This window comes from Anolis sagrei, chromosome 2 (genome assembly GCF_037176765.1).
Source record: "Anolis sagrei isolate rAnoSag1 chromosome 2, rAnoSag1.mat, whole genome shotgun sequence".
NCBI lineage: Eukaryota > Metazoa > Chordata > Lepidosauria > Squamata > Dactyloidae > Anolis > Anolis sagrei.
Window position 1 is genome coordinate 178530614 of NC_090022.1, and position 21646 is coordinate 178552259.

General features: G+C 42.8%; 1 protein-coding gene across 1 annotated transcript; it reads right to left on the reverse strand.

Annotated features, from left to right (window-relative positions):
- Positions 1-955: 955 nt before the first annotated feature.
- PIM2 (Pim-2 proto-oncogene, serine/threonine kinase) lies at positions 956-18133 on the reverse strand. Its single transcript, XM_060763137.2, has 6 exons — positions 17961-18133; positions 10104-10210; positions 9099-9149; positions 7715-8087; positions 3223-3399; positions 956-1613 (listed from the first exon to the last, which is right to left on the reverse strand). Exons 1-6 carry the CDS (start codon positions 17998-18000, stop codon positions 1438-1440), a joined length of 924 nt encoding a protein of 307 aa, XP_060619120.2. The 5' UTR covers positions 18001-18133; the 3' UTR covers positions 956-1437.
- Positions 18134-21646: the final 3513 nt, after the last annotated feature.

Below are 21646 nucleotides of genomic sequence, written 5' to 3' on the forward strand. Positions count from 1 at the left end.
CCCTGCCAAGAAGCAGGAATATTGCATTCAAATCACCCCTGACAGATGGTCATCCAGCCTCTGTTTAAAAGCTTCCAAAGACGGAGCCTCCACCACACTCCGGGGCAGAGAGTTCCACTGCTGAATGGCTCTCACAGTCAGGAAGTTCTTCCTCATGTTCAGATGGAATCTCCTTTCTTGTAGTTTGAAGCCATTGTTTCGCGTCCTAGTCTCCAGGGAAGCAGAAAACAAGCTTGCTCCCTCCTCCCTGTGGCTTCCTCTCACATATTTATACATGGCTATCATATCTCCTCTCAGCCTTCTCTTCTTCAGGCTAAACATGCCCAGCTCCTTAAGCCGCTCCTCATTGGGCTTGTTCTCCAGACCCTTGATCATTTTAGTCACCCTCCTCTGGACACATTCCAGCTTGTCAATATCTCTCTTGAATTGTGGTGCCCAGAATTGGACACTGGTGGAGTGAACACTGGTGGAGTTTGGGGAAAACAGAATCTTGACATTTGGGAGTTGTAGTTGCTGGGATTTATAGTTCACCTACAATCACAGAGCATTCTGAACCCACAGACGATAGAATTGGGCCAAACCTCCCACACAGAACCCCCACGTGGGCCACAGCAACGCGTGGCAGGGTACGGCTAGTTTCTAACTAAAATTTGTCAACCAATATGGTAAACAAAACAATGGTCCATAGATTGGAAACACTCATTATACATTCCAATTGCCAAGAAGGTGGACACCAGGGATTGCAGGAACCACAAAATATTTGCAGTGGGAGATCCAGTGTACAAGACCGGGGCCTATGTATTTACATCCTCCTTCCCTCTTGGCCATTGTGCTATGAGAACTCGCTTTCCACTTTCCTCCCCCTTTAGTATATCGAGGAATAGAGACAGTGAACTGAGACGAAAAGGTTCTTCGACCGTAGAGATTTAAGAATGGAGACATTTTACAAAATGATTTTTAAATTTATTAAATAGATTTCACTGTTGGACAAAACTTGTCTGCGCAAATGTTTCCTTAAAAAATAAAATAAAAGGACACACACACACCCAAAAATACATAAACACACACATATAAGTCTCTGGTAAGTCCCAGAGGGAATGAAAATAATTATTGAGGGCCAGTAGAAACCATGCCTGAAGTCCATTTCTCCCCATAGGTCAGGGGAATAACAATACACAAGTATTTACATTTATGGAGATGTCTGGTCAAACATCATTTGGGCTGTTGAGAGCAAGACTTCTGAGTTGGAATGCTACAATTCCTTTCCACAGCCCTGTTTCCCTCATTAATTCATTCAGTTTGTTTTAAAAAACCTGTAGAACCAGGTTAACTTTTTTTCTCGGCCAGTAACCAAGCTTGTCTGCCTGAGATTCAGTGAGCAACAGTCCCATTAGCACCGATCCGTCCCATTGGGGGGAGAAGGCAAGAAAAGAAGAGTTAGGTCTCTCCGTTGTTTCTGTTGCAAAGTGTGGCCCTGAGAGATGTAGACGTCTTCAATTCTTCGGTTTGAAGAAGGGGGTCCGGTTTTAGCCACTTGTGCAAGAGCACCTGCTCCAGTGTGGGCCGCGTGGAAGGCTCCAGGGCCAAGCACCATCGGATGAGATCTTGGCAATCTAAGAAAGAAGAATTGACAGAGTCAGAAGGAAGCCAGGCATCGGGTTGTTGTAGGTTTTTTCGAGCTGTATGGCCATGGTCTAGAGGCATTCTCTCCTGACTTTTCGCCTGCATCTATGGCAAGCATCCTCAGAGGTAGTGAGGTCTGTTGGAAGTAGGATCTTTGCTATTCAACCTATCCCCGGTATATCAATCCCAACTATAATCAAGAATTGGCATTATAGCCATTTTTATTGCAAGACAAATGTATATCTCTATAAAATCACCTCACTACCAAACATCACTATCAACTCAATATCGAACATAACCCCCCCCCCCCCCCCCCGGTGACACAGTGGGTTAAACCAATGAGCTGCTGAACTTGCTGACTGAAAAGTTGGTGGCTTGGATCCGGGGAGCAGGGTGAGCTCCCACTGTTAGGCTTATCTCCTGCCGACCTAGCAATTCAAAAACATGCAAATGTGAGTAGATCAATAGGTACCGTTCCGAGAGGAAGGTAACAGCGCTCCATGCTGGCCACATGACCTTGGAGGTGTCTATGGACAACGCCAGCTCTTTGGGTTAGAAATGGGGATGAGCACCACTTGACTGAATTTAGATTTCCCAGTCCAGACCTGGCCTAGCCAAAACATGGCAGGGGGTTGGACTGAATGGCTCTTATGGTCTTTTCCGATGCTATTGAAAACTTAACTGTCTTTTCTTCCTATTCTCCAAGACAAGTCAAGGTACACAGAGCCTGCCAAATTATTTTAACATCCATGGAAGAGTCTTCTCCTATTCCTCACAATAACAAAAAAGGAGCAAAAATTTCTCGTGGAGCCCCAAGAAATATATATACAAGATATATAAATATATATATATATACACACACACACACACATGATATCTAATATGTTTACATATTATATTAGATATCATGTATATATATCAGGCATGGGCCAGGGCAGTGGCAGATGGATAGAGTGTGTTTATGTGAATTAATTAACACAGTCCAAAAAAAGAAAAGAAAGAAGAGTTCTGCAGAGCACCCTTTGAGAACCGCTGATCTACACTATAGAAAATGTAGTTTCGCATCCACTAACTGCCATGACTCAGTGCTATGGAATCACAGGAGTTGTAATCACAAGTTCTTTAACCTTTTCTGTCAGGATCCCATAGCATTGAGCCATGGCAGCTGAAGTGATGTCAAACTACATTACTTTTACAATGTAGGTATATCTTATGCTCCATGCAGTCATGCCGGCCACATGACCCTGGAGGTGTCTACAGACAACGCTGGCTCTTCGGTTTAGAAATGGAGATGAACACCACACCCCAGAGTTGGACACAACTGGACTTAAAGTCAGGGGAAAACCTTTACCTTATACTTTAAGTCTACAAAATTTTATTGTTCCAACTTCACTATCTGTAAGTCTCTAAGCTGCAAAAAGTCCCTTTGTATAATATAATAATTATACAAGATCTTGCAATCTTCATTTCACACTCAGAACGTATGTTGCATGAGGCAGGTCCTTCATTCTGTCTAATGATAGGGGTCATCCCTCCCCTGATTTAAAACTGTATTGATCCATGCCGAAAAACAGCAAGAAACCACCACCCCGCACTCACCAGCAGAGACCGGGGTGCGGAACTCCACGCTGGCAGCCAGAATGTCCTCGTCCCTTTCAAAGGGGATGTCGCCACACACCATATCATAGAGGAGGATGCCCAGGGACCAGACTGTGGCCGGAAGAGCATGGTACTGCTGAGTTTCCACCCACTCAGGAGGACTGTATACACGTGTTCCTGAAAGAAAGGCAGGCAAGAACAAACAGGTTACTTCTGCCATCAGGCAACATCTTAATAGAAGGACGATTCTGCACATACAACTTTGTGTTAATGTGTGCACGTGTGTGCCTTCAAGTCACGTGTCAATTTAGGGCAGGTCTAAACAACCTGAGGCCCTCCAGGTGTTTTGGATTTCATCTCCCAGAATTCATGACCATTGGAACAGCTGGCTAGAGTTCTGGGAGGACCACAGGTTATACAGGCATGGCTTAGGGTGAACCCATGAATTTCATACCCTTCAACACAACACTGATGAAATGTGGAAAATGTGGCCTAGCAGCATTAGGATGTGACCAAGATCATACAAAAGTGGTCCTCAAACTTTTTAAACAGAGGACCAGGTCACAATCTCTCAAACTGTTGGAGGGTCGGATTATAATTTGAAAAAAAAGAAAAGAATGAATTCCTATTCACACTGCACATATCTTATTTGTAGTGCAAAAGACATTTAAAAACAATACAATAATTAAAAAGAACAATTTTAACAAATATAATATTATTACTATTTCAATGGGAAGTGTGGGCCTACTTTTGGCTGATGAGATAGGATTGTTGTTGTAATTGTGTGCTTTCAAGTCATTTCAGATTTAGGTTGACCCTGAGCAAGGGCCGGGTAAATGACCTTGGAGAGCCGCATCTGGCTCCCGGGCCTTAGTTTGAGGACCCCTGTCATACAAACTAGGAGAGGCTGCAGCAGTTTGCTTTTGCCTGAATTATAATGAAGAGTGAACTTTTATTTTCCTCCTACTGCAGCACATCAACTGTGTGCAAGCTATTTTGTACGTTGAATTCAGACAGCAAAAGGACAAAGGGAAACATGGGAGGAAAAACATTATAAAAGCAACTGAGAAAGGGAGATATATATAGTCGTGTCAGGAGTGACTTGAGAAACTCTCTTCTGGTGTGAGAGAATTGGCCGTCTGCAAGGATGTTGCCCAGGGGACGCCAGGATGATCTGATGTTTTTATCATCCTTGTGGGAGGCTTTTCCCACAAGAAAGGAAGGTGACAGAATTAATACTGGGTTGTTGTAGGTTGCTGTAGGTTTTTCGGACTATATGGCCATAGTGCTGACATGTGCTGGGCCTATAGCAATTGCCTTTTAAAATAGGATGTGTTCTTTGTGCCCAGTGGGATGCCAGGGTGCCTCGGCTGAGAGGCCCTATGGATTTTCCTAAACAAAGTCTTTAGAAACTTGGAAAGTTTAACAAAGTTTTTTATTAATGCTTAGATCTTCAACAAAACACACACATTCTTCTTAACTTGCCCACAAAGGACAGGCAGTTTGCTTCGTGAACTATTTCTTTCTTTTACAAGGACCCCTCCCTGGAAAATCTGTCTTTAGGCTGGCTGGCGTGGGGCCTTACTCCCGGTTCCAATTTGATTTTTGGGTACCCGAGTATACCTTACCGGCCAAAACTTTGAAGATTTTCCAGCTGGAGACCTTTGGATCTATCTGTAAAACTGTTTTCTTCAGAAGCCTTAGGGCTGTCTTCCCCAGAGGCTTTGGGACTATTTCCCCCCAGAGTTTTGTAAGAAACTGAGCTTCTCTACAGGTGGGGAAAGCTCTCATGTCCTGTAACTGAGCTTCTAAACCAGGGGTCCTCAAACTACGGCCCGGGGGCCGAATACGGCCCTCCAAGATCATTTACCTGGCCCTCGCTCAGGGTCAATCTAAATCTGAAACGACTTGAAAGCACACAACAACAACAACCACAATCCTATCTCATCAGCCAAAAGCAGGCCCACACTTCCCAATGAAATACTAATAAGTTTATATTTGTTAAAATTGTTCTTCATTTTAATTATTGTATTGTTCTAAAGTGTTTTTTGCACTACAAATAAGATATGTGCAGTGTGCATAGGAATTCATTCATTTTTTTTTTCAAATTATAATCCAGCCCTCCAACAGTTTGAGGGACTATGACCTGGCGCTCTGTTTAAAAAGTTTGTGGACCCCTGTTCTAAATTGTAAGACTGAACTAAAAACTTTCTTTTCCCTCCCAGAACCCTGGGGAAAGGGGCGAAACTAAAGAACTTAACGCTGATAGGCAGGTGGCTGGCCCTATGGCTGCAGCCTGGAAGGAACCACCCAACCGCAAAATGCATGGCCAAAACAAACCCATGCATAGAAAGGAAATTTAGGCTTCTGGTACAGCTGTACCAGCACAGCCATGTTCTAGAGGCATTTTCTAGCCCGAAAAACTTACAACAACCCAGTGATTCCGGCCATGAAAGCCTTCGACAATGCACAGAATTAATACTGTTTTCTCCGTATGAGGACATTTGGAAGGTATGCAACTTAAGTGAATTTCCTAAAAACAAAGCACTAAAAGCAGCATCCAAATTAGAACCAGGAAATTTAGAAATGGGCATGAATTCAACTTATTGCTTCACTTAATCAACGTGATTTCCATAAGTATTGACTCATCCTTTAGCAACGAGTCAAAGGGTACACTCTAGTTCGGACTAGTCCATAGGATATGAGTCAGTATATTAAAAAATGGATTCAGAAAATTGGAAGGAGCGATATTAATTATCCCTTTTCAAATTCAATTGTTCTAGTATTAAACAACCTAAAGTGATTAGGAGCACTTAAGTGTAGCTGCAGATGTTAATTTCAGCTTGAAAATTGCTAGCAAAATTCGGGAAAAAGCAAGAAGTGTCATCTTTAAATGAATAGAACAACATTAAGCACAAATTAGATTTCGTTTTACAATGAATCTTCTGGGAAAGTCAAGTTGTTGGGTTTTTAAAAATCGTTAGAACTGTGGCATAATTGTATCTATTTTGGAAAAATAAGTTAAAAGCTATAGGAATATGAATAAGATGGTCCTGGAAGCAGCATCAAAATGATGTCTACCCAATTAGGTTACTGGACATCTATCTAGTTATAGATATAGAGCCAGTGTGGCATTGTGAACTATGACTCTGGAGAACAGGGTCTGAATTCCAGCTCAGCAATGCGTTATGATTTTGAGTGCCTCATACTCTCAGTTCTAGAAAACCCCATGACAGGGTCACCATAAGTCAGACACAACTTGAAAGCAAACAACACCACAACAACATATCTATCTAGCTAGAAATATAGACCCAGGGCTGTGTAATGGCTTGAGTACTGTGCAATGACTCTTGTAAACAGGGTTCAAAACTCAGCCATGAAAATCCCCTGGGTGAGATTAGGCAAGTCACACTCTCTCAGCTTTAGAGGAATACACAGGCAAAGCCTTTCTACATAAATCGTGCCGAGAGAACATCCTGATAGTCTTGCCTCATAAATACAGATATATAACTACACATACGCACACAGTGATTTTTCTTCTACTTCTTCGGCCTCTACCACACAGCTGAATAAAATCCTACACTATCTGCTTTGAACTGGAATATACGGCAGTGTGGACTCAGATAACCCAGTTCAAAGCAGATATTGTGGGATTTTCTGCCTTGCTATTCTGGGTTATATGGCTGTGTGGAAGGATTATTTATTATTATTATTTTATTTACGACATTTATATGCCGCCCTTCTCACCCCGAAGAAGACTCAGAGCGGTTTACAAGTAAAAAAGTAAATACCGTATATACTCGAGTATAAGCCGACCCGAATATAAGATGATGCACCTAATTTTACCACAAAAACTGCGAAAATGTATTGACTCGAATATAAGCCGAGGGTTGGAAATGCAGCAGCTACTGGTCAATTTCAAAATAAAACTAGATACCAATAAAATTACATTAATTGAGGTACCAGTAGGTTAAATGTTTTTGAATATTTACATAAAACTGTAATGTAAGACTGTCCAGCTCTGATGAAACCATTATTCTAGCCACCTTCAATGTAAATGTGCTTACGTATCCTTCCAATAATAATAAAGAGAGCAAAATAATAAAGTTAATAATAATAATAGAGTAAAATAATAAATGTAATAAAAATAATAGAGTAAAATAATGCAAATGTAATAATATCAATAATAATAGAGTAAATAATAAATGTAATAAAAATAATAATAGAGTAATAACATAAATATAATAAAATAATACTAATAACAGAGTAAAATAATAAACAACTTTGGCTCAAGTATAAGCCGAGTGGAGTTTTTTCAGGGGGCTGAAAAACTAGGCTTATAATCGAGTATATACAGTACTCAGATATCTCAGTTCAAAGCAGATATTGTGGGATTTTCTGCCTTGATATTCTGTGTGCAAGGGCCCTTAGACTCAGTTTTATATTGCTTTTACACACACCAAAAAAGCAGCCAGCAATTCTTGCAACCTACCATCAAAGTCTGTGTAGACAGAATCCCTCAGGATGGCTCCAGAACCAAAGTCGATCAGCTTGATGTTGCCAGTGCGCAAGTCCACCAGGATGTTCTCGTCCTTGATGTCCCGATGGACCACCCCCTGGGCATGGCAGTGGCAGACCGCTTCCACCACCTGGCAGAAAAACTGCCGGCATAGCTTCTCAGGGAGGGGCCCTTGCTCAGTCACGTAGTCAAAGAGGTCCTGGCAATGCTCGGGCCTCTCCAGCACCAGGAAGAAACCTTCAGGAGCCTCATACCAGTCCAAGAGCCGAATCACGCCACGGTGCCCGGCTCCCGAGCACACAAGCTTCATCAGCGCCACCTCCATAGGTGCCACCATCCCATTAGGCTGCAAAAAAGAAGGTGGGGAAAAATCAGCACAAGGATGAAAAAAATGAAAGTCCTAAAAGCCTACTCCATTCAGTGGTCCTTCCAGGATGGATGGGGAGCATGTGGTCCTCTAACTCAGTGGTTCTCAACCTGTGGGTCCCTAGATGTTTTGGCCTTCAACTCCCAGAAACCCTAACAGCTGGTAAACTGGTTGGGATTTCTGGGAGTTGAAGGCCAAAATACCTGGGGACTCACAGGTTGAGAACCACTGCTCTAGCTAGTTTTGGACTACAATTCTGATCAGCCCTTTCTAGTCTAGCCACTGGCAAGAGGCTATGGTGTTTTGGTTCAAAACAACTGGAAGGTAATGGTTGCTTATTTTGGATAAGCAACCAAGGATGAGACATATGTGCCCTCCAGCTACAGCTGGACTACTAAAAACCCTAAAGCAGTAGTTCTCAACCTGTGGGCCCCCAGATGTTTTGGCCTTCAACTCCCATAAATCCTAACAGCGGGTAAACTGGCTGGGACTTCTGGGAGTTGTAGGCCAAAACACCTGGGGACCCACAGGTTGAGAACCACTGCCCTAAAGACACCAGATCTTGTCTGAACCTGGATGCTAAGCAGGGTCAACCTTTCTCAGTACTTGAATAGGAGACTACCAATGAATACCAGGTGCTATATGATGTATCTTATAGGAACTGGCACAACCAGTTATTTCCTTTGCCTGTCTAAGGAAACACTGTGAAATCGACTAGGTTCCCATATGCCTACAGGTGACAGAAACACACACAGAGAGATTCCATTATCTCTCAAGATGGGTGGGGTTTGCAGTAGGGACAGAAGATGCCCACCCCTGACTCAGATCCAAACCAAAAGAAACAAAAGATCTATACTATGAGCTTAAACTGGTAAGTAAATGTCACGGTTTCCTCGAAAGCATGGGTTAGGGTAAAATCTATGGCACTCTAGATTTTTCTGGAGGTGGAGTGCATTTGAATAACCATGGGGAGGTCCTCTTGAAACTCACCAGCTTTGCCCACTCTGAAACCTTGTTCCTGGCAACATGTTTGATCGCAACCTGTGGAGGAAAACAAATGGAGAGGTAAGAGCCTAAGTCAAACCACTGACACCTCTCTTCACTCCCAAGAAGAGCAGCAAGGTCAGAGACAGAACTACTGAAGTTCTACAGAGTTCTTCCTCACTAAACATACAATGTATTCATGTGCCAGAAAGTCATGAGGAATACTACCAATTCCTCATGACAGGCACAGTCTTTGTGACTCTTTAACTTAAGCAGCACCTGCCAACATTCCTTCTTTACTTATTTGAGACTCTATGCCAGTGTTCTCAACCTGTGGGTCCCCAGATGTTTTGGCCTTCAACTTAAGTATTGTGCTCCAAAACCCTGTCAGCCTGAATTTGGAAGTCCTGGAGTAGTTTGACGTGTTCATTTTCTGTAACCTTTCTCGGCTTGTGATCCCACCAGTTCTTTGTCGCAGGCAGATGGTATTTGTGGCACAAATTCCAATGAATCATCTGAGCAATGGTGTTGTGCTTCTGCTTGTAGTCTGTCTGCGCGATCTTCTTGCAGCAGCTGAGGATGTGATCTATTGTTTCATCTGCTTCCTTGCAGAGTCTACATTTGGGATCTGTTGTCGACTTTTTAATTCTGGCTCTGATGGCATTTGTTGTTGTTGTTGTTGGTATTATTAATAATAATAATAATAATAATAATAATAATGGCTATTATTATTATTACTACTACTACTACTACTACTAGAGGCCTTCATTGCTTATTATTGCCACAATCTTCAAGCACATTACAACCAGAGCATCAAGAAGTTAATTTATCTCAGTGTTGGTTGGGGGGCAGATTCTGAGAGTGGTAGTTCATCAAAGGGAGAACTTTACAACAGGGATACAGGAAGTCCTTGGGTTTTTATTTCCTCTACTCCACACAATCATGAACTTAATATCTGTTGGCATATGATCAATGAAGCAACCCTACAGTTGCTATCCACACCAGTCTCACCTGAAGTCCATCAGCGATCCTGTGTCCAGCGTAGACTGTCCCAAAGCCACCTTTGCCCAACAGAGTCCCTCTCTTGTACAGAGCCTCAAAAGATTCTTTGTCTTTCCCTAGAAGAGACACAAAAACAACATTATAAATAGATTGGATTTCCAGTAAGGCACCTGAGGGCTTTCAAAGCTCCAGCTTCCTGTCATGGCCCAGTTACAGACATACCTAGACCATAGCTGTTTCATCAGCAGGTCAAAACTTCCAAGAGGAAATATAGCTCTTGATAAGTTAATGGGCACAAAGAAAGTGCTAGTTCTTGATCAATTAGAGGGGGAAAGACATCGCTAGCTGCCCAAATCAGAGTTTACAGAGCACTGAAGGAGTGGACTGCTAAGCAAAACAAGCAGAAGACAGGCTTTGGTTAAATTCCCATGTCTCCTGCCAGAAGTATGTGTCATGGCAAAGCCACTCCAATCCTTACAATGACTCACAGAAACGGACAAATCCACCCTACGGGAACCGGCTTCCCCAGCCTAGCAACTACGAAAATTCAACACAGTGTCTTTTAATTAAACAGCTCTTGGCCCAGGTAAGATATGAAGGTAGAAAGAGGGGAGGAGGGGAGGACTCTGGACTCCTGATATCTGGGCGTAATGTTGACATTTGTGAATGGAGAGGCATTCTTTTTTAGTCATCCTTTTCATGAATGGCCGTTCCTTTACTGTTAACATCTGGGAAGCAAGGCAAAGGTAAACAGGGGAAGCTTTCTCTAGAAAAGATGATTCAACAATAGAGAAGACTGTATTGTCGAAGGCTTTCATGGCTGGAATCACTGGGTTGTTGTAGGTTTTTTCAGGCTATATGGCCATGTTGTAGAGGCATTCTCTCCTGACGTTTCGCCTGCATCTATGGCAAACATCCTCAGAGGTAGTGAGCTCTACTACCTCTGAGGATGCTTGCCATAGATGCAGGCGAAATGTCAGGAGGGAATGCCTCTAGAACATGGCCATATAGCCCAAAAAACCTACAACAACCCAATAGAGAAGGCTGCACCTATTGTTGCACAGCTGGCTAAAGTATTGGACCTTTCCAGCAGATAAAGCAGCAAAGGGAATTATAAAGTCCTCTCTATAGCAAACCTATATTGTTGAAGACCTCACAACCTCTGAGGATGCCTGCCATAGATGTGGGTGAAACGTCAGGAGAGCATGCTTCTGGAACAGCTCGGAAAACTTACAACAACCCCGACTGAGAACCTGCCACATCTGTGCTTGCAGAGATAACAAAAGTAAAAAACTATAACACCAGTGGCTCCCCTCCCTGCCTTTTATAGCCCTACAGATAGGAGTTTACCTGATGATTCCCTCCTTTTCAAAGCATAAAGAGACTCAAAACATTATCTGCTGAAATCAGGAAATTAAAAGTGAGAGATCTTCCAAGAAAAAAAGAAGAGGGAAATGGCACAAGGAATGCCTTTACTATACTTTACAATCCATGTCACAGAAACCTCTCCATCAGCCATTTTTCCTATGGCAGCATCCCTTTGTTCGGCAGATTATCTGTTAATTAGTTCCAGGATGCTTGGTTGATGGTTCAATTAAGGGAGTTTATTGTTTGTAAATGGGCACTTGATGACTTGGAATCCCTCTTTGAATTTGAATGAGATACCTTAAAGGCACTTCCAGTTTTTTTGTTTTTGTTTTTTTGTCATGTCAAGAGTGACTTGAGAAACTGCAAGTCGCTTCAGGTGTGAGAGAATTGGACATCTGCAAGGGCGTCTCCTGGGCAACGTTCTTGCAGACGTCCAATTCTCTCACACCAGAAGCGACTTGCAGTTTCTCAAGTCACTCCTGACACGACAAAAAAACCCCCAAAAACTGGAAACACCTTTAAGGTATCTCATTCAAATTCAAATAGAGATTCCAAGTTATCAAGTGCCCATCCAAATCAACTGACAATATAAGCACCAAATGCATGGCTTGACTCTAACAACACAATCTACAAGCAAGTTACAAACTCACTAAGAAAATGCAACAAATGCCATGTTCAGCAAAGGGCAGGAGGGATCCTCTCACTTCTGCAGGAGTCTACCGTGTCCCATGCAGCTGTGGACAAGTCTACATAGGGACCACCAAACGCAGTAGCATTGCCCAGACACGAATCAAGGAACATGAAAGGCACTGCAGACTACTCCAACCAGAGAAGTCAGCCATAGCAGAGCATCTGATGAACCAACCTGGACACAGCATATTATTTGAGAACACAGAAATGCTGGACCACTCTCACAACCACCATGCCAGACTACACAGAGAAGCCCACAAACATGTGGACAATTTCAACAGAAAGGAGGAAACAATGAAAAAGAACAACATCTGGCTACCAGTATTAAAAATCTCTAAAATCAGGACAGTAAATAAAGAGGAACACTAAAAAAAAGGGGGGGGATTCCTGACAGGAAATAACCAGGACCAGCTAACACCCCCAACAAAAGATTCCCCCAGGCAGGAATCAGCCAGGCTTTGAAGCTGCAAGACTAACCCTAACCCTAACCCTGTCCCTACTTTCAAGTTCAGCACTTTATGTCGGCCCTCTTATTGTCCACCTCAACACTTTTGATGACACTATTCCCAGCCCTGGCTACCTGATTGTTGCACTTTCCTTGTGCACACTTCAGGATGTATTGCACTCATGGAGCCTGAACTTCAGTTATGTTTTTTTCTCAGCCATATTGTTTTGATGTTGTTTACAATTGTGATTGTTTTTAATATTTTATCTGATGTCTTTTAATTGGTTGTGTTCTATTTGTAAATTTTTGGCTTGTCCCTTGTAAGCCACCCCAAGTCCCCTTGGGGAGATGGTTGGTGGGGTATACTAATAAAGTTATTATTATTATTCCTAGCCATCCCCTGCCACACGTCACTGTGGCCCAGTCTGTGTTTTGTGTGTTTATATATGTGTGTATATATTTGTGTATATGTGTGTTTGCGTGTATATATATATATATGTGTGTGTGTGTGTGTGTGGTTTTGGGATGCATTGTAATGTATTAGCATCATCTGGAGCACATGTGCTAGTGTATTTTTTTGTTTTTTGTTTTTTAAAGTCTTTTCTGCTGTGTTTTTCCGTGCTTTTATAAGTGATGGTCACTTGTTGGCCTGATAGGTCTATTGTGTCCAAATTTTGTGTCTATTAGTCAAGTGGTTTTTGAATTATGTTACTCCCACAAACGAACATTACATTTTTATTTATATAGATTTTGATGCTAATCAAGGTGGCCAATTGCAACATTCACACTTGCCTAAAACAGACAAGTGTCTGCTTCTCCCACCCTGGGCATTCCACAGATATATGGAATTTGCCTAGTTTCCAACAGACCCTACAACTTCTGAGGATGCCCACCATAGATGTGGGTGAAACATCAGGAGAGAATGCTTCTGGAACATGGCCAGACAGCCCAGAAAACTCACCACAACCCAACATTGCTTTTCTTCTCCTGTATGATTTCCAACATCTTTGCCTGATGAAGAAGCTAGTGAAGCTTCAAAAGCTGGCGCAAGGCATTTTATGCATTTGGTTGGCCAGCTTCCGTGCATTTGGGATTTCGGATTCCTGGTGAATGGGAATCAATGTTGCCAACTTTGAACTCGTTTGTGCACATACACTTTCCTCTCGGCAGGGGGCAGCAGAGAGTCAAATGCCAGGGAAGGATGCTTCAGCTGCAAAGACCTTTCTAACTCTGCTGCTTGCTTGCTTACTTACTAGGTGTTGTGCCCTTTCACCAGCCCCTGGTTGCATATAGTACTCTGATCCCTACCTATCAAGTAGTTACACCCAAAGGTGACTAGATGCCATGGAGAACTGGGCTTCCTATATCTTAAAGAAAGAATATAGTTTGAAACCACTTTAATAATACTATGCAACACAATTTTTGTTCAGTTCTTGTGGGTTTTTTCGGGCTATATGGCCATGTTCTAGAGGCATTTCTCCTGACGTTTCGCCTGCATCTATGGCAAGCATCCTCAGAAGTGAGGTCACCTCTGAGGATGCTTGCCATAGATGCAGGCGAAACGTCAGGAGAAATGCCTCTAGAACATGGCCATATAGCCCGGAAAAACCCACAAGAACTGAGTGATTCCAGCCATGAAAGCCTTTGACAATACAATTTTTGTTCCTGGGTTATAAAACTCATTTCCTAATTAGTTCTCTCACAAAAGCATGATTTTTAAAAACTGCAAAACTTTGTTTTGCAGGACATCCTGCTGCACATTTTGTTATAGTTTTTCAATGACCATCTCATAGAGCAGGGGTCCTCAAACTAAGGCCTGGGGGCCAGATACTGCCCTCCAAGGTCATTTAACCGGCCCTCGCTCAGGGTCAACCTAAGTCTGAAACGAAAGCACACAACAACAACAATCCTATCTCATCAGCTAAAAGCACGGCCACACTTCCCATTGAAATACTAATAAGTTTATATCTGTTAAAATTGTTCTTCATTTTAATTATTGTATTGTTTTAAGTGTTTTTTGCACTACAAATAAGATATGTGCAGTGTACATAGGAATTCATTCATTTTTTTTCAAGTTTGAGGGACTGTGACTTGGCCCTCTGTTTAAAAAGTTTGAGGACCCATGTCAGAGTCTCAATCAATTCAATATACTTTGTGGCAGCCACAAAAACAAAGTTTCTGGAGTATTACAGCTACTTTCAATGTAAGCACCGCACAATTAAACAGGAAATAGCACTTTCAAACCAGGAACAGATTTCACATATAGTGCAATAAAGGCTAACGGGTAGGGAATTCTAGAAAGTGGTGCAAAGGCTACACACCATGTAAAACTACAACTCCTCAGATTCCATAGCATTAAGCCATGGAAGTTAAATGAGTGTCAAACTGCTTTAATTTTACAGTGTGGATTTTTTTTTTTGTCGTGTCAGAAGTGACTTGAGAAACTGCAAGTCACTTCTGATGTGAGAGAACTGGCTGTCTGCAAGGACGTTGCCCAGGGGACGCCCGGATCATTTGATATTTTACCATCCTTGTGGGAGGCTTCTCTCATGTCCCCGCAGGAGGAGCTGGAGCTGACAGAGGGAGCTCATCTACGCTCTCCCCAGATTTGAACCCATGACCTGTCAGTCTTCAGTCCTGCTGGCATAGGGCTGCGCCACTGCAGTAGATGGAAACTTTAGAAAGAATGGGCAAATAACTGCGGTGATAGTCCTGTTTATTGAACCTCAACTAGCCAAATGCTTTAATTGTCTCCTTCCTAAGGTTTATTCTAATTCCATCACACCAGACAATGACTGGAAGAGCTAGAACTCAGTTCCTTTTCCCATCAAAACACTCTCATGCATCCCTGCATACATTAGAACAGTGGTTCTCAACCTGTGGGTCCTCAGATGTTTTGGCCTTCCAGAAATCCTAGCAGCTGGTAAGCTGGCTGGGATTTCTGGGAGTTGTCGGCCAAAACACTTGGGGTCCCACACGTTGAGAACCACTGCAGTAGAAGCAGACTCTACCAAGCCCAAATACGATGTGACTAGGGGTGCATCTACATTGTAGAATTGGTGCACTTTGGCACTGCTTTAACTGCCATGGCTCAGTGCTATGAAACCCTGGAATTTTTAGTTTCACAAGGGCCTCAGACACCTCGACTAAAAAGCGCTGTAGAAGGTTTGATGAGAAGCCTACATCCTAGGAATCCACAGTATAGAGCAGGCCTGGGCAAACTTGGGCCCTCCAGGTGTTTTGGACTTCAACTCCCACAATTCCTAACAGCCGGTAGGCTGTTAGGAATTGTGGGAGTTGAAGTCCAAAACACCTGGAGGGCCCAAGTTTGCCCAGGCCTGGTATAGTGTCATGGGAACCATTGTGGTGTCACATTGCATTCATTCTATTGTGCAGATGCACCTTGCTTGTTTGTTTTGTTTGCCTCCGGCGCTGTAACTCGGCACCCAAAATATTTAGCTAAAAGCAAGGAGGAAGAATCCCGGTATGTGACAAAACAACAGCCAATCCTTCAAGGCAGAGAAGGTGAGCACAAACACCACTACTATACATTGGGCATTGCTTGATCTCTTAGGCTGAATAGAAATCCCACATTATCTGCTTTGATCTCTTAGGCCCCTTCCACACAGCTGAATAGAAATCCCACATTATCTGCTTTGAACTGGGCTATATCGCAGTATAGACCCAGATAACCCTGTTCAAAGTAGTGGTAGTATAGACTCAGATAACCCCGATCAAAGCAGATATGGTAGGTTTTCCTGCCTTGCTATTATGGGATATATGGCTATGTGGAAGGACCCTAAGTGTCTCAATAAAAGGGAGCATCAACACTGCAGAATTATTGCAGTTTGACCCCAGTTTGGCTCAATCCTATGGAAGGAATCAATGCTATGAGTTTATTTGATAAGATAGAGCGGTATATAAATATTATTATTATTATTATTATTATGGAGCCCCCGGTGGCGCAGTGAGTTAAACCCCTGTGCTGCCAGGACTGAAGACCGACAGGTCGCAGGTTCGAATCCAGGGAGAGTGCAGATGAGCTCCCTCTGTCAGCTCCAGCTCCTCATGGGGGGGCATGAGAAAAGCCTCCCACAAGGATGATAAAACATCTGGGCGTCCCCTGGGCAACGTCCTTGCAGACAGCCAATTCTCTCACACCAGAAGCGACTTGCAGTTTCTCAAGTCACTCCTGACATGACAAAAAAATTATTATTATTATTATTATTATTATTATTATTATTGGGTTGTTTTCGGTTGACAGACCTCACTACCTCTGAGGATGCTTGCCATAGAGGCAGGCGAAACGTCAGGAGAGAATGCCTCTAGACCATGGCCATACAGCCTGAAAAAATCTACAACAACCCAGTGATTCTGGCCGTGAAAGCCTTCGACATTATTATTATTATTGTATTGTCGAAGGCTTTCATGGCTGGAATCACTAGGTTCTTGTGGGTTTTTTCGGGCTATAGGGCCATGTTCTAGAGGCATTTCTCCTGACGTTTTGCCTGCATCTATGGCAAGCACCCTCAGAGGTAGTGAGGTCTGTTGGAACTAGGAAAAAGGGTTTATATATCTGTGGAATGAAAAAACCCACAAGAACCTATTATTATTATTATTATTATGATTATGATTATTATTATTATATATCTGTGGAATGTCAAGGGTGGGAGAAAGAACTCTCGTCTGCTTGTGGCAAGTGTGAATTGCCAGCTTGATTAGCACTGAACAGCCTTGTAGCTTCAAAGCCTGGCTGCTTCCTGCCTGAGGGAATGATTTGTTGGGAGGTGTTAGCTGGCCCCGATTGTTTGGCGAAGCCCCAATCCTCTTTGGCAGAGGAGGTTAAAAGGAAAACACACTTGGCAGTCCAAGTGGTGCCAAACTGCATTAATTCCAGAGTGTAGACGTACCCAAAATCCCAGAGAGGAAGAAGCAAGGTTCTCAGAGATGATGATGATTTAGTCTCCTGCTTCCTTCTCTTAAAGGGCACTCAACACTCAAAACAACACAATTCAAGACTTATAATACAAAGCATCCCAAAAGTGCTATAGGTAGGAAAGGAATGGGAAATGGTAGCTAAAACATAGGAAATATTATATAAAATGTATGTGTGTGTGTACATATATAAAAATATAAAATATATATAAAATATTATATTTTATTATTTATATATAATAAATATATATAATATTTTTATATATTTCTATATATACACACTCACATATATATAGTATTAACATATATCACTATAACAACTATTTATAAAATATGATATAACTTTGCTATATGATATGAGGGACTTTGGAAACACATCAAAACTATCCCAAATCGTTAAAATCACATGAAAACCATCAGGTTTTTACCTGTTGGACTCCAAGTCACTTCGTTCCTTTCGGGGACCATCTTCCCAAAGGCAACTTATCCGCGAAACGTCCTCAAAAGCCGGGTTACTCCCGTCCGGACGGTATCATCGCGGTACAAGTCCAGAAACCAACTTGCCTCGACTCTAACCTCGAGCCCTACTGCCCGAAACCAAGCCCGCGCCGGAGCCTATCAGGGAGCCCGGCTGATTTGCATAGCCCCGCCCCGGAATGCAAATGAGCCCTTTCCTTATATGGAAAGAGGAGGAAGCGCGCGCTCTGGGGTTTCTCCCCGCTCTCTTGGGAAAGCGCTTTTGCGCAATGGTTACCAAAGGGAAGGAAAGGGCGGGAAAAAAAGAGAGGCCACGTCGTGGAAATTCTGTTGTGTAGATTTCCCTGCAGCGAAGAATGGATGCTGCTTGACACCATTGGTGTATTTTAATATGTATTCTATAGAAATGGGTTTTAATATCTAGGTTTTATAGGAATACGTTTAAATATGTGTATCAGTTGTGTTTTTGCAATGCTTATGTGTTTGAATTATTCTGTAATCCGCCTCAAGTCATGAGGAGAGGCGGACAAGAATCAAAAATTCAGAGTCATAGAGTTGGAACCCCATTCTGCCAAGAAGCAGGAAAATTGCATTCAAAGCACCCCCGACAGATGGCCATCCAGCCTCTCCAAAGAAGGAGCCTCTACCACACTGAGGCAGAGAGTTCCACTGCTAAACAACTCTCACAGGAATTTCTTCCTCATGTTCAGATGGAATTTCCTTTCTTGTAGTTTGAAGCCATTGCTCCATTGCATCCTAGTCTCCAGGGAAGCAGAAAACAAGAAAACAAGCTTGCTCCCTTTGACTTCCTCTCACATATTTATACATGTATTGTCGAAGGCTTTCATGGCCGGAATCACTGGGTTGTTGTAGGTTTTTCCGGGTTATATGGCCGTGTTCTAGAGGCATTTTCTCCTGACGTTTTGCCTGCATCTATTATTTATTATTTATTTTATTTATTTATTATTTACTTTGCTCGTATACCGCAGTTTCTCAGCCCGTAGGCGACTCAACGCGGTTCACAACAAGAGCAAAAGACATCCAACAACATACAATATTAAAACCATTAACAGTATAAAATACAAACTAATGACATCTCAATAACAGCACATTAACGTCTCGTAACTAAAATCGTGATCCAATTCGTCATCCAAATTCTGTTTCCTATATTCATCGTGTTCGTTGCACTATTTATCCGAATGCCTGTTCAAACAGCCAGGTTTTTAGTTTTCTTCGAAACACCATTAGCGAAGGGGCTGATCTAATGTCCATGGGAAGGGCGTTCCACAGCCGAGGGGCCACCACAGAGAAGGCCCTGTCCCTCGTCCCCGCCAGCCGTGCCTGTGATGCAGGCGGGATCGAGAGCAGGGCCTCCCCAGAAGATCTTAGAGTCCTGGTGGGTTCATAGGCAGAGATACGTTCAGATAGGTAGCTTGGGTCCGAACCATTTAGGGCTTTATAGGCCAACACCAGCACTTTGAATTGAGCCCGGTAGCAGATCGGCAGCCAGTGGAGCTGGTGCAGCAAAGGAGTTGTATGCTCCCTGTGCTCCGCTCCTGTTAGTATCATGGCTGCCGAACGCAGGACTAGTTGGAGCTTCCGAGCCGTCTTCAAAGGCAACCCCACGTAGAGGTAGTGAGCATCCTCAGAGGTAGTGAGGTAGTTTGAGGTAGTGACCTCACTACCTCTGAGGATACTTGCCATAGATGCAGGCGAAACGTCAGGAGAGTATGCCTCTAATTCAGGGGTCCTCAAACTAAGGCCCGGGGGCCGAATACGGCCCTCCAAGGTCATTTACCCGGCCCTCGCTCAGGGTCAACCTAAGTCTGAAATGACTTGAAAGCACACAACAACAACAACCACAGTCGTATCTCATCAGCCAAAAGCAGGCCCACACTTCCCTTTGAAATACTAACACCTTTGTATTTGTTAAAATTGTTCTTCATTTAAATTATTGTATTGTTTTAAAGTGTTTTTTGCACTACAAATAAGATATGTGCAGTGTGCATAGGAATTCATTCCTGTGTTTTTTTCAAATTATAATCCGGCCCTCCAACAGTTTGAGGGACTGTGATCTGGCCCTCTGTTTAAAAAGTTTGTGGACCCCTGCCCTAGTTCATGGCCATATAACCCGGAAAAACCTACAACTCACTATTTATACATGGCTATATCTCCTCTCAGCCTTATTTATTTAATTATTTATTTCATATATTTATATCCCGCCCTTCTCCCCACAAAGGGGACTCAGAGCGGCCTTCTCTTCTTCAGGCTAAACATGCCCAGCTCCTTAAGCCACTCCTCATAGGAATTGTTCTCCAGGCCCTTGCTCATTTTAGTCGCCCTCCTCTGGACACATTCCAGCTTGTCAATATCTCTCTTGAATTGTGGTGCCCAGAATTGGACACAATATTCCAGGTGTGGTCTAACCAAAGCAGAATAGAGCATGGGTAGCATGACTTCCCTGGATCTAGACCAGGGGTCCCCAAACTTTTTAAACAGAGGGCCAGGTCACAATCTCTCAAACTGTTGAAGGGCCGGATTATAATTTGACAAAAAAAATCTATGAATGAATTCCTATGCACACTGCACATATCTTATTTGTAGTGCAAAAAAAAAAAAAACACTTAAAAGCAATACAATAATTAAAATGAAGAACAATTTTAACAAATATAAACTTATTAGTATTTCAATGGGAAGTGTGGGCCTGCCTTTGGCTGATGAGATAGGATTGTTGTTGTTGTGTGCTTTCAAGTCGTTTCAGACTTAGAATGACCCTGAGCAAGGGCCAAATAAATGACCTTGGAGGGCCGTATCTGGCCCTTGGGCCTTAGTTTGAGGACCCCTGGTCTAGACACTATGCTCCTATTGATGCAGGCCAAAATCCCGTTGGCTTTTTTTGTCGCCGCATCACATTGTTGGCTCATGGTTTACTTGTTATCCATGAGGACTGCAATATCTTTTTCACACGTACTGCTCTCGAGACAAGCGTCCCCCATTCTGTATCTTTGCATTTCATTTTTTTCTGCCTAAGTGGAGTATCTTGCATTTGTCCCTGTTGAACTTCATTTTGTTAGTTCTGGCCATCTCTCTTAAGATCGTTTTGAATTCTGCTCCTGTCTTCTGGAGTATTGGCTATTCCTCTCAATTTATCATTTTACTGACACAAACCACAGTAGGCCACAGCAAATAAGATCTATATGTTGGATTTCGTATCACAAAATCACAAGTCAAACACTTCCCAAGCGTCTAGGACTGTGTGATGTATTTTTTAATGATGCGCACAGATCCAAGTAAGGTGGCCTTTTGCAGTTGACAGATTGTGATTTTGTCAATGTTTATTGTTTCCAAATACCGGCTGAGATCTTTTGGCACGGCACCCAGGGTGCCAGTTACCACTGGGACCACCTAAACAGGTTTATACCAGAGCCTTTGCAGTTTGATTTTGAGGTCCATAACGGCTCCTCCTTTCCATTAGAGGTAGTTCCGAAGTTACAAACAAAATAGGTTTATAGGTTTGTTTTTAAGTTGAATGTGTATGTAAGTCAGAACAGGTACTGTGGAAACAAGGATTGGTGAGAAAACTTCAGTGGAGACACCTTTTCCCCATGAAAACTTTCAGGAGTGAATTTCCCTTCCA